Below are 13,878 nucleotides of genomic sequence, written 5' to 3' on the forward strand. Positions count from 1 at the left end.
TCTTCCTGCCCAGTTCATCTCTGTGGACTGCAAAACACCTTCTTGTCACATCCCTACAGGGTTATTTTTTTAACTAAGGCATTCAGAAAATAATCAAACATATATTTATTTCATTTGGTTCACTTTCCTGACATGCTGCATTTTATAACAGTAAATCTGACATCTCCCTCTAAATGTGGTTATTGAGATGAGGACCAAAACCTCAGACTGAGAAGCGATTATGGTAGCAATAATTTATTATGCAAAGCAACGTCTACTAAATTAAAAGATTTATGTTTAATCTAATGTCCACTCCTTGTCAAAGTGAATGGCTCTATAAAACATCTTTGAAGAACGCATTTCAGTATGCCAGTGAGGCTTTGCATTTTTCACTCAGTTTACATTAATTGATTTATTTCTCACTGTTTGTACAACTTTGCATGAAGTATTTGCAGACAAAATTGAATAAAACCTCCAGTGTGCAGATCTGAAATCCAAGTTGCATACTTATGAGGATCAGATGTGAGGCCTCAAATATTGACAGTGGTGAACCTTACAGTTATATGTTAAAAAGAGCCTATCACTAGATCATTCATTTCAAAAACAATCTTCTCATAAGATTATATGTGCATTGACCATGCTTTAGGCTGTTTGGTTATATTAGGAGGTAAAGGGGGGAGTGGAGATGCTGGGCCAGCACAGAGAGTAATAATACACTACCTGGAGGAGAGAGGGCTAAGCTAGGGAATTTAGCAAGTTTAAGGGCACATTCAAGTGAATAAAATGTGTTCATCTAAAAGAAAAACACTGCAAGTAAACATGTACAATTCTTCATTTTTCCTACCTTTACCTGCAATATTTAACATTTGTGACAGGATCTCTTTAAAGGAAACCTGTACCAAGAATGTAAGCATGCTGTCATTACTAAACTCTCCTTTTCAAACTGCTAGATGCGTGGATGTTATCTTGGTCCAAGGGCCTCAGGGCTTTCAGACACAGAGCAAGTATTAATATTAGTTCTGACTTTACTAGCTGTATGCTTTACTAGCTGTACATTCATTAGTTAATATTTTTTTTGCTTCTACTTACAGTTATTTTTGCTGTTATTCCATTTCCAGGCTGAGCGAGGCACTAGTGATGTAGCCCTGGCCTCTCAGATTCATTGTGGGAAGGTTACATCATCAGTGCTGCCCTCCTGGGAAATCTTATTTGTAAACTGCAAAATCTCACAAGATCTCAGGTTGACCGCTCCAAGCCTCCAAACCAAGTTCACTCCCGTGATGGAGTTTACAACACACATAGACCATGGGGAACAAAAGTAGCCACCCTCCATAGGGAAGGACAGTGGCAGCACCAATTCAGAGATGAATTGAGGATCTACAGCCGAGTGATACACCAATAAGATACATGTTTGTTAATAGTTTAGATATATAAAATATATATATAAAACTTTAAAGTTTTTATAAAGTACTTTTTTTTTTTAACTGATGCAGCTACCGCAAGGACTTTTAAGCTGCAACATATAAAAATAATGTTGTTGTGTGGTTTAGATCCACCTAAAGGAATTGAGATCAGAGACAGCAATTCAGCTAGTAAGAAGGTTTTTTCATGTATTTCTTTACATGTTTTCCTTTTAAAGAGAATAGAGCACAGAGGTATAGGGCTTGCTTTTGAAGGTGAAACACTAAGTCTGCAATTCTTTCTGTGTCACTGGTTGGTGAGTCATGGCCTGGCCTGGCCTGACCTGGAACAAGCTTCATATACATTGCAAAAATGTTATAGTAATTACTATTGATTACATCCATCAAAGGCATCAATAATGATATAATAGGACAAAAGGACTTAAAGTAGGACAGGAGGACTCTATAATATGCAGCAATTAGACATGCACAAATCATTGCAAAAAAGAAATCATTTTTGACACTACAATTTATAAACACACAATGCTGTGTAGAATACCAGGGCAACAGCCTATAAACATGAAGTGCAGCAATAAGACTCAGGACTGGAACACAGGAAACAATCCCCCAACTTAATACACCGTCATATCCAGTTCTAAATGACTGTTTATGACCCTTTACTTTGTTTACTCAAGCACCTATTATTTAAAGCAGACCTTCAGGGGGAAAAAAACCGAGCACCTAACCATTGCAGTGGGAGGTAGCAAGCAAGGGTTAATAAGCCTATACCCCAGAGTTCCTCTTTAACCGCTAGCTTTTTGAATGTGACTGGGCGTTTAAAAATCTCCTTTTAACCCCGCCCCCATCCTTTTAGCGGGAAATTGTCAACAAGTCAGCGATGGCTGTTTACATACAAGCGTTCAGGCAGCTGTAGAGCCGCCCGATCACTTGTATTAAATGCCGCTCGGTGCACAGGCCCCCTTCTCTGATGCCAGTCCCGAGCTCCACTGTGCTTGGTGCGGGCCCGGAACTGGCACGGTGGCTCTGTGAGCAGAGATCAGTACACAATCTCCCTCTGATCCCCCTGCTTGTATCTGACTGCGGGAAGTGATATATATTAAATCACTTCAACATTCAGCTGTCACTTTCCAGCTACAGAAGCTGGAGAGAAGCTAGTGAAGAAGGTGTCTGCTTCATCAGCTTGTTTGGGGGTCCCTAGGTGACATTAGGGGTCCCCTAATGTCTCGATAAAGAGGACCTGTCACAATTTTCTTTGCTATCACAAAGGGAGCTTCTTAGCCCCTATGCGGTAACAATAAAGTTAAGTGAAAACAGAAAAGTTAAAAAAAATAAAGTTACGAAAAAAAATTAAATTCACACATAACAAAATCTAAAAACACAACAAAAATGTTATGTCCCCTAGCCCCACATACACGCAAACATGCATCGGGTGCGCCTATCTGCGAAAACGACAATTGCGTCCATTACACTGCACATGTTACTTATCACCACAAACATCGGATCGTGAGCAATAATTCTGGGGCCATCAGTCACTGTTAACACTAAACTGATGAGGGGTAAAAGCTTTTAAAGTGTTGTCTAGGGCCAATTTTAGGTTGCATCGTCGCGGGCACATGCAATTTTAAGGCTTGACATGTTTGGTGTCTATTTACCCGACGTGACCCCGTCTTTTATGTTTTACCAAAAAATTAGGTAATGTTTCCTAACATAATGTAGGTAAAAACTTTTTTCAAATATTTCTGTATTTTTTCCTTAATATGATAAAAAATCCAGTGGTGATTTAACCTCTTGCCGTCCGCCCGTAGTAGAAAAACGGACGGACGGCACTGCTGCATATTGGTTAACATCTACAATGAGAACAAGTTTGGAGGGAGTCTGGATGTTTGAGATGCAAATGATTTCCTTTGGGCAGAACCATCACATAGAAATGGGATTTTGCTGGGTGGAACTGTTGGTTGGTTTTCCATTGTTCTTAGCTGTCTGTGAATAAATGTTTGTGTTTCTTAGATTATGGATTCTCCTACAATATAATTCTGCATGTTTTTTTGGTGGTTACAGTAGGTGAAATAAAACTTGTTTACTAAAGCCTAGCGATAAACAAATAAAATCAGAATGAACTGATTTTATCTCAGGATGAACAAAATCACACTTTGACCTTCTGGGTTAGAAGTTGTCGTGGGGCCAGCTATGCCCTGTTACCTTGGTGTCGGCGGGCATGGCACAGGATTTAGGTTCCTGTGTTGCCTTAGCGTCTGGCGGTGGGGTTACGGGTGCACACGTGTGTGATGTTACCGTGACCTATTAGTCAATTCGGGTGCTGGTCATTAGCAGGGAGGGCCTTGTTCATACGCCTTCCTCTCCTCGCCATCCCATTGGCTCCAGAGGGTTAGAAGCCTCCTTGTTGCCCTGACAATGGGGGCGTTTCTGGTCCTTGTTGGGTTTAAATTCCAGCCAGAGCCCAGACTTGTTGCTGAGTTATTCTGTCTGTATCCGGTGCAGCTACGAAGTGTTACTTCCTTTCTCCTGTTCCTGCTTTCCTTCCCCGTTATTCGGATTTCCTAGTTATTGATCCCCAGCTCGATTCCTTGTTTCTTGATACTTGCTGCCTGCCTCGACCCAGACCGTATTCTGATAACGATTTCTGGATTCTCCATATTGTACCTTCATCTTGGACTTGCATACCAGTGCTGTTCTCGCTATTGGGTTCCACTCCAGTATACAGGGGTACTCTGCCCCCCGACAGAAGTAGAATCTTAAAATGTTTACCTTCCTCCAATGATTACATTAGTGAGAGACAACCAACTGGATTGTGAGGGAAATTAACCAAACCAGATTACACAGATTTGCATTGTAGTGATTTGTGAATAAGGGGTAGATTAGACTTTTATTAAGTTTCTGATCTTTGCAAAGAATGACTTCTATTACATGACTCTCGGCTGAGGAACATGCACTATAAAGTATGTAAGTAGTATTTAACACAGATACTCATTGGTAACCTTTTATAGGAGTACAAGGTATATGGCTGTCGCAACAAAATGAGACACTGATAAACTCTGCTAAGTACTGTCTATTAATTGGTTATATAGCATAACCTAACGAAAGACAAGGACACTTCTCACAGTCACAATTTAGCAGACATGGGCCAGGTAAAAAGCCAACTTCCATGAAGCAATTTAGAAAATCTAAAACAGGAAAAAAGCCAAATTCCATTTTTCAAAGCAAGCCTTCCATGTCTAGCTATTTTTAACATGTGCTGCCAACTGGCTACACGTAGAGGAGAGGCCGCTGGAACATAATTTTCAAGGCCATAAGCTCCTTATCTTCAAATGGTGCCTTCCTTACTGCAAGGAACATGAGTAAAAGCACTAATGACTTTGACTTTTAACATCCGATCATGATTTTCTGCTTGTTTCACCAAAGAAAATCCAAAAGTGATTTCTTCTTTTGCTATAATGTGTTAAAGTGACTTTCTACTCTTACTTTAAACCTATATTTTGTTGTTTCTAGAGTTCAGAAACCCATCTATATGCAGAATTGTGACTCCTGAATGTAGGGAACTATACTTGGAGAGTTTGTGTTGCAATGGTGTCTAATGACGTGAAACAAATGTTCATTTCACTGTTAACACCCTTAAAGCAGCACTTTCTGCAGTCCGTAATCAGTTGGTCACACAGGAAAAACTCCCTAATGAATTCAGCTGCCAGAGCAGAAAACTTCAAAAGCACAGGAGACTGGCGTACGAGCTGCCAGCGCCAATCTAAATAGGATTTTGCACATTCATAATGAAGTTTAAAACAGCGTGCTCCTATTTCCTGAACCTTTTTACTGGAGTGGTCTATTTTGCTTTTCCTCAGGTAACATTACATCCAGTGTATATATATATATGCATTTCTTTGTACTTTAATTTAGTTAAATCATATAAGGTGTATAAATATGCATTACTTCCTGATGTCACATTTAATTGCATGTAATCTAATTTATGCTTTCTAACTGTCCATGACTGCTGATCACAGGGTGTAAAAAGAAGTATTTCATATGTAGCTGATGATTTGATAGATGTGGTTGCCTCAGCCAGGCAGGATTTTCAAGATATATATTTTAATGATGTACTCAATGGATTTATAAAAAAAGAAAAATAAATCTCTGGACATGGCATGTTCTGGGGAAAAAGTGAATACCTGCTACAGTTCCACGATAATAATTTACAAATAATAACACAGGATTGATTACATAGAACAGTGATAATGTGGAAAGAACACTAACCTATTACCTTTTTGGAATTGCATGATAAAGCCACCCACCATGTTTCATCAGTTCTGTATTGCTCATAGGAGATTGCTGTACACTCTGTATGTCTTGCAAAAAACTGGAAACAGGAAACCTACCTTCACTGATGATGTACCTTATTAGTTTTCAATTACCAGATAGCAAGAGATGACTAGGCTTAGGGGGCATTTTCCCCCTGTGCCAGAATTAAGAAGATGTTGGGCCAGTGACCCTGAATTGAGATCCTTCAATATTTAGACATTAATTGGAGTGGGACCTGCAGACAGCGATATATGGTGGGCATAAAAGCTAACTGTTCAGACCCGCAACCACACTGCCTGGTAGAGGGAAGTCTTCCAGCATCGACTCCCTTTGTGGATCTGAGATGTGATTGAATGACAAGAGCATTGCAAGCTAGCATTGGAAGATATGTCTGTCCCCACCATAAAAAAAGGACCACTTGTATTTGCCCTCCACACCAAAGGTTCCCAGTCATCCCATGCCAGGTAGTGTAAAATGTCTTGTTTTAAGAGTACATTGGCTTTCATTAGGTCCACCAGCACAATGCAGGTAGGTATACTGGCAAGTAGCATTTTAGTACAACTCTCCTTGTACAAGAAAATTGTATTTTGCTACATTAACAAATATTATAAACTCATTTCTGGTAGTAAGACTTCTGTGTAAATGAAGAAGCAAATTGTATTTTCTGCAGGGATTTGCAGAAATCATTCCCTGGATATGTTATCACCATTTTGAAAAAATATGTCTAAACCCAATTACTAAAATCTCATAGAAAGTTACCGTGTTAAAGTAATTTCTAAACTCATATTTAATATTTTTACATCTGCTGATTTCAATAAATTAAAATACAACTGAAGCCAATTTTTTTTTAGAGTGGAAAGGGATTAGATCACCTGATATGTTTTTATTTAGGGCTAGTTCACAAAATCGGGCCGGAACGCACTGTGGCTGGTATGAACTAGCCCTTAGGAAGATTCATCCTACTCCTTTTGGTGGTTGTTATCATTGAAAGTGAAAGTAAAAGAAAATCCAAAATGTTGGGCTGTCATCAGAATAGGAATAGATGGGAAATATTACACTGGGGACACTAGTTCTGGTGATCTTGCTGCCCACCAGGGATGTCCCTCTCTTTTGGATTTTGATTTCCCCTACTTCTAAGGTCGCCACCTTTTCTTCAAGTGAAACCCGAACACACTCTAGTGACGTGCTGACTTTTTTTGGGGAGAATGAGTCGTACCTTATTCATATGAAAATATCACAGTTGAGATTATTTTCAGTGGCGGGCCAGTAGCCCCTATCTTAATTTTGGTTGCCCCTGTATGCCTGACATCTTGTGTCCGGGTTTCTACTGCCATGAAACTTGGACACAGCATTCAAAACCCGGACTGTCCGGGTGAATCTTGGACAGGTGGCAACCCTACCTACTTCCTATTGTGACTATTAGGCAGGAAGTGAAGGGAAATCTCCCTTGTGGAACACAAATGACAAAAGAAAAACTGATGGGGGTTAGAATACTACCTTACTCTATCCAAAACTTAATAAAGTTCTGGCTTCAGATCTACTTTAATACATGGTGATCCTGCCATGGCAGTCCTTGTTTAAACATTTTTCATTACAGAGTGACAACACTCTGTCCTTGTCTACCTATTGTTTTGCTATGTTTTCACCCTGTCACATAGGCTTCTGGCAGAGTCTACATGTGGCCTTTTCACCACACAATATACAGGCACAGTCCTTTGTTGACTATATCAGCAAGCTCTCCCTAAGAAATGCCATGCAGCCCGTGTTTGAGTGTGTGCATGCAAACTGGGAGTGGATGCAAAGAGGCTGCAAGAGAGCAGAAGCACAGATGCAACAAAGAATAATATCTACAGTATCTATCTATCTATCTATCTATCTATCTATCTATCTATCTATCTATCTATCTATCTATCTATCATATATCTACAGTACAGCAGTGGTGGTAGTTCATATAGGGAGCCCTAAGTGTGGCCCCTGATATCACCAAGGGCCAGCACATAATATTCAGTGAATATAATCTTACAGAAAGCAGTCAAACACTGCGGACTTGCTACAGGAGATGGCCATAGACAAGCATGCTACGGGAGATGGTCAGAGACTGCAAACATGCTATAGGGGTTGTTGGAGATTGGGAACAGTCAGAGACTGGGGACACATTACATGTAGCTAGCAAGTGAGGCTGACCCAGGAACTATACAGGCACCATCAAATTAGAGGTCAGTCATCCATAGCTCCAGGAACCCTAGCAATCGCTGAAGGAACCCTAGTTGAGAATGGCTGGCTTAGAAACTCCATCTGGAAATGCTTAGTTTGGTTATTTGGCAGAAACAGGAGAGAAACTAGTGTATTAAAATTATCATTCACCAATTATGAGACAATTATTCATCACTTAGTGGATAGTGGAAAATGGTCCACTATTTTAAAACAATGACAGGGGGAGGAATCAAATTAGGATTAGCCCAGTGATAGGCTGAGTGTCCCGATGGGGGAGAGACTATGAGTCTGGAGAACGCCTAGGGGATGGGCCAGCAGCGTCTTTCATGGCTAGATCTGGGTGTCCTTGTTTTAAAATAGTAGACCATTTTCCCGCGCTCTACATCTGCCTGAAGCTTGACAAAGAGGGTAACCCTCGAAACGCGTAGCCTGCCGCCAATCTTGCCATAGGGTTTTTCTCACATCAGAGCATATCTCCCTCTGACATCGAGCACTGACCCGTATCATTCAGCGCACCCCTGATTGTTCTCCCGAACACGGTGCTGAGACACACGGCGAGGTGTGTCATCCAGTTGACAGACATTTACCCCTCTCCGTCTCCAGCTGCCACAGCTCGGCCTGGCCAGCCAAGTAAGTGGGATAGCGACGGATTCGGTATCCCAGATTCGGTCCGGCATTCATCGATCACCTGCCGCGGACCCGACAAGTTTACAAGATTTCCGAAGCCATACCACTGGGGATTTCAAGACACACCTGATGACTTCCCAACTGTAAGTCACATACTATATATTATTTATTTCAGTTCTTTGTGCCAGCCACACCAGGTTCCCCAGTACTTACACAGGTAGTCGCGATCTTTAGTATATTGTAACTTTTTGATGTGTGATTCACAGGGTTCCTCTCCCTGTTTTGAAGAGCTCTGCACACCATCTCCTAGAACAGTGGCGGCAAACCTATGGCACGCGTGCCAGGGAGGGCACACGATGCCCTTTCTGCTGGCACACGAGCCCAGGTTCAGGGACCACCAATTGAAATAGATCCGACTGACCCAGATCGCCTTGGTACGCGATCCAGGCCAGTCACAATCAGGCAGCGGCAGCCAATAAACAGGCAGGTTAGACGGCTGCTTCCTCTTCACTAGGACCCTGGGAGGCCCCCGCGAGCGGCCGTCTAATCTGCCTGTTTAGAGGTCACCGCCGCTGCCTGATTGTGACCGACCCGACTACAGAGGCGATCCGGGACGTCCGGGTCCATATTCATACTGGGCGTTTTATCGCGGGATTTCCGCTGCACGATATCGCAAGGAGTCGCCATCCAATGCTTTTCAATGGAGCTGTTTTAATGTACAGCTTCATGTCGCCCGTCGCTCGTGAAGGACACTTTTTCCCGCGAATGTTGTGCGATTTTTAGATTTTTGCATGCAGCCCGATGGTGAAGGTCGCGCGATCGTCATTGGAAAGTCGCCTGAACAGTCGCGCTATCCCGGCCGCGCGGAAATCCGCCCAGGTGAGTGTCGCTCAGTGTGAATGGGGCCTTAATGTTTGAATATGCAGGTTTCTCTATTTTGCCTAAGGCAGTGATGTTGAAGGTTTCTTAAACCCGTGCGCCCAAACTGCAATACTAAACTTATTTTCAGCACTGGCATTTTGAGATAAATAAATTGATTTTGCGTCGCAGTTTGGGCACTCGGGTTCAAAAAGGTTCGCGATCACTGTCCTAGAACATAACACTCAGCAGTGTGTTCATATACCAGGAGTGTGTTTTTTCATATTTTGTTCTTGCTATGTCTACAGGAGGTTAGTTTATAACATATGGTCCAAATTTCAATTCAATTAGTAATAATCACGTAGATTATTTTCTTAAGACTATAATATGTGGCTAATAAACCCTTTCCTTAGCAATTAGCTCTTATATAGATATCCATGCATGCAATCAAATGTAATATACGTGTACAAAAATCCAACTGTGTTTGAAGAGAAACCAATCACTAATGAGCATTGAAACATTGAGTGGGTGAACCGGGTTAACTGAAAAATCTTAAATGATTATTATTCCTTGCTTAAAGGGCAGAGATAGTCCATTGCTCCATTTCAAGATACTTAACTTTCTAGAATAATTAAACTTTATAAAGCAATTGTCAGGATAAAAGGTTTTAGTGCGTTCTTACATGACATACAGTGACACAAGGCAGGTATTATCAGAAAAACATTTAAAAAAAAGGAAACCATATCTTGTGGTTCTTGCTATTGTCTCCAGTATTGGCTGCATTGATTATTTTTTAGATAAACTACTTGTAGAACAGCCATTTACATTATCAGCAGCATGCTTGTTGTTTTTGTGCAATTTCCATCTAAAAATGTATTTAGCTTATTTAATAAAACCAGTCATTCAGTTGATGTGTTATTCAAACTGATTTAATTTTTTTATTTTTATTATGTTTTATATGCTTTATATGCTGGCAGAGCTACAAAAACATAATTGATATTTCCACTGGGGGTATTAACCAGTTGACATCCGCGGTGTTAAACCCCCTTCCCATCCAGGAGTGTATAAAAAGTGATCTGCAATGTCAATCATTAGGGAGGAGATTTTAATTCACCTATGTGATATAATTTAAATGTAGTAACTAAGTAAAATAATGTAGTAGAAATTGTTGTCATTCTTAGCAGTGGCTAAAATAGTGTTCATGTTTTAAATATATTCATGTTAATGGATGTTTTTGATTGGTGAAATGTTAATGGATTCTAGTATGATAAACTGATTAAACAGTTGTTAAATAAATGCTTTTATTTTCTATCCTGAAGCAGTAGTATAGGACTCTTATTGGTAGCCTGCTGTGCAATACCCATGTCTTAACTTGGCCATAAACATGGCAGAAATATCTCTTATACAAAACAGATTCTCCAGTTCTTAGTAGGGAAAGAGCCAGTATACAGATTGAATCGTATGATATTGGGCAACCATTACATAGAAATTAGATTTCACATGGTCACGATATGGCAAAAAATAAATAAATACATAATACTCTCCCTGCAGTCCACTCATGGAAGTCATTTGCTATTGCATGCTTTTGCAACAATTCAAAAAAGTGATCTTTCAAAAGATCATGCCCATTTGAAATTTTCACATGTTTTTAGGCTACGCTCATCTGTTATGGTTGTCCATGCATCATGAATATGCAGCTAATGAAGTCTACAGCTGGTCATAAACACTACAACCATATTGAACAGATTCAGTTTAATCTGTTTTTGATTATCCTAAATCATGTAATGTGAGGTCAATCCTCATGTAAACAATCCATTCAAGCTACAGCCATTCAGGCAAACTCCTGAACTACATTCTTGATGGATGTAAGGGCCTGTTCACACGACGTCCGTTTTGTGTGCTGACCGGCTCCGTACGCTGCTGCACTCAAAATGCATCCCAATGTATCTCTATGTGTTTTATGGGCTCCAGTTCTCACGTGCGCAGTCCGTTCAGCTTACGACAGAAAAAATACTGCATGTCACATTTTGTCAGGTCCGGAAACGGAACGGATACGCAAACGCGTCAAAAACGCACTGCGCTGCAGCTAACATACTAACAGCCCCACTCCAGCAAAAAAAAAGTTATTTTTTTGCTGGAACGCATCCAAAACGTGGCCAAAACGCAGCCAAAAACGCAATGCATCAGCAGCTCCACGTCTGCTGATCAGGACCTGATCTCATGTGAACAGGCCCTAAAGGAGACTGTATGCCCACGAGAACCAGGGAAAAATAAATATTTATTTCAACTTGGCTTTAGGCTCCTTCCCAGCCCTATGTGACAGGGCCCATCACAAAGCACCTAAACCAGTTACATTATAGAGGGGTAGTAAGTCACATACTCACTCATACACAGAATAGTCGGGTATTTCCCAAAGTTGATGTGACCAAAGGAGCAAAAACTTCAGAAGCCATTTTAAATGCTAGAACATTGTGTTGAGATTCCTGATTACCCATTGAGAGCCCCTGTGCTGTGTTGTATTACATAATAAGTTCAGTATAGATAAATCATCAATAATGTAGTTTTGTACACATATAATACTATATGCATGTAAATAAATGTTGTGTGTGTGCGTATAAATAAAAAGTATGTTGTTTTCTATATTGTTTATCATTATTTCTCTACCGCACAGTTCACTATCTTGTTTTTTTATATTTTAGATGTGTCAATTATATTGAGCAGCCAATCGATCTGTGGTATATTTGGTAAGTGTACATGGTGATATATGTATATTACCTCAAATCTATGCACAGTTATATTTTAATTTCGTTTTCTAAATATTTTATAATTACAACATAATAAAATAACACTACCAAAATGTGAGAATAAGATGGAAAAAAGGTTTCCTGTGACATTATAGTTCCTACAAAGTATTCTGAATAAAATGAAATGAATGAATGAAATATAACACCCCTAATGGTCTTACTCCTGACAGTGGTGTGGTAATGGAGGTTTCAGCATTTACTGAATATCCTCTAATAGGACATGGAGTCACCATATAACTTATGGCAGCTACCCCAGAAAAAGCCATTTACTTAAACACTGGATTCTGTCACTTTGTTGCTTTAGCATAGAGCTGTGCGATTTGTTTCATTCTGAATTGAAATTAGTACACATTTCTGTATATTCAGACATTCGGATGCATCCAAATTTCCGAATGATAGAAATAATTAATCTGAACCAATTCGAATGTTTTTGATAACGAAATTTGCATGCATATGAAATGTTTCTCGAATGTCATTTGGAATGAATCAAAGGAGCAGAGAACTTTGTGTTATTCTGTGACAGCTGTCCTCCTCTTTGTTGACATTTGGGAGCATCCCCGATGTCAACAAAGTAGAAAAGAGCTGTTACAGAATGCAGAAAAGTTTTTAACTGTTGACAGACCACAGAAACAATTTAAAAAAAACCAGGGTGCGACTCCCCCCAAATTCATATCAGACCCTTTAGGTCTGATAGGAATTTTAACCCCTTCATGACCAGTGACGAACAGTGTACGTCATTGGCATCGGGCCGTTTAAACAGACTCCCGGCGGCTTTTGCTGCCAGGACTCTATTTAAACTTGTAAAGCCGACTGTCGGCTTTAAAGTAGAAGCGATTCTGGCGGCTCACTGACAGCTCTAGCTGTCAGTGCTGGGCTCCTAAGCCCAGAAATAAGCTATTGAAGTGCGAACTGCACTTCAATAGCTTATTTCAAGTGTAAAGGTGATACTAGGGGTCTTTTGGACCCCCAGTATCACCTTAAAGAGTACCTGTCACCATTAATCTGCTATCACATTGGGGGCTTGTAAGCCCCCCTATGTGATAGCAATTAAAGTAAAGTAAAAAAAAATAACAGTTTTTAAAATTAATATTAAATAAAATAAATGTAAAAATAATGTTAAAAATGTTTTTAAAGTCCCTCGCCCCTGCGAGCCCTCGCGTCTTTAGGTAAACACGCGTCTGGTGCGCCTACGTATGAAAACGGCGATCCTGCTACACATGTTGGGTATCGCCACGCACGCTGGAGTGAGGGCAATATTTCTAGGGACAGTATTTACGTGTATCTCTAAACTGATGACCTGTAGGGGCTTTTAAAGCGTCATCTATGGACTTTTTGGGGTACTGAATTTTGTTGCAGTTTAACTAATGCACATAATTTTTAACCTGGTTAAAAAATTTGTGCGTCAGTGAAGCTGCAAAAGAATTCAGTACCCCAAAACATCCATAGACAACGATTTAAAAGCCCCCAAAGGTCACTAGTTTAGAGATACACATAAATATTGGAGTCTGTTTAAATGGGCCCAATGCCAGTGACGTACACTGTCACTGGTCATGAAGGGGTTAATTACTATTTTACTGTATTTGGTGAATAAGTAGGAGTAACAACTACCCCTTACTCATTCGTTGGGGGGGGGGGGGAAAATTCGGGGCCCCCCAGTTCCTTAAACC

At 40.4% G+C, this 13,878-nt stretch overlaps 1 protein-coding gene across 1 annotated transcript in view; it reads left to right on the forward strand.

Annotated features, from left to right (window-relative positions):
• The first annotated feature begins 5,079 nt into the window (after nt 1-5,079).
• TMEM207 (transmembrane protein 207) overlaps nt 5,080-13,878 on the forward strand; it is an 11,681-nt gene continuing 2,882 nt past the window's right edge. The window contains exons 1-2 of the mRNA XM_018576389.1: nt 5,080-5,289; nt 12,107-12,151. Of these exons, the coding sequence (XP_018431891.1) occupies nt 5,183-5,289; nt 12,107-12,151 (152 nt within the window). The 5' untranslated portion in view covers nt 5,080-5,182. The remainder of the gene's footprint in view (nt 5,290-12,106; nt 12,152-13,878) is intronic.

The sequence above is a fragment of the Nanorana parkeri genome, unplaced genomic scaffold (assembly GCF_000935625.1).
Source record: "Nanorana parkeri isolate BGI_ZX_2015 unplaced genomic scaffold, ASM93562v1 scaffold66, whole genome shotgun sequence".
In the NCBI taxonomy this organism is placed as follows: Eukaryota; Metazoa; Chordata; class Amphibia; order Anura; family Dicroglossidae; genus Nanorana; species Nanorana parkeri.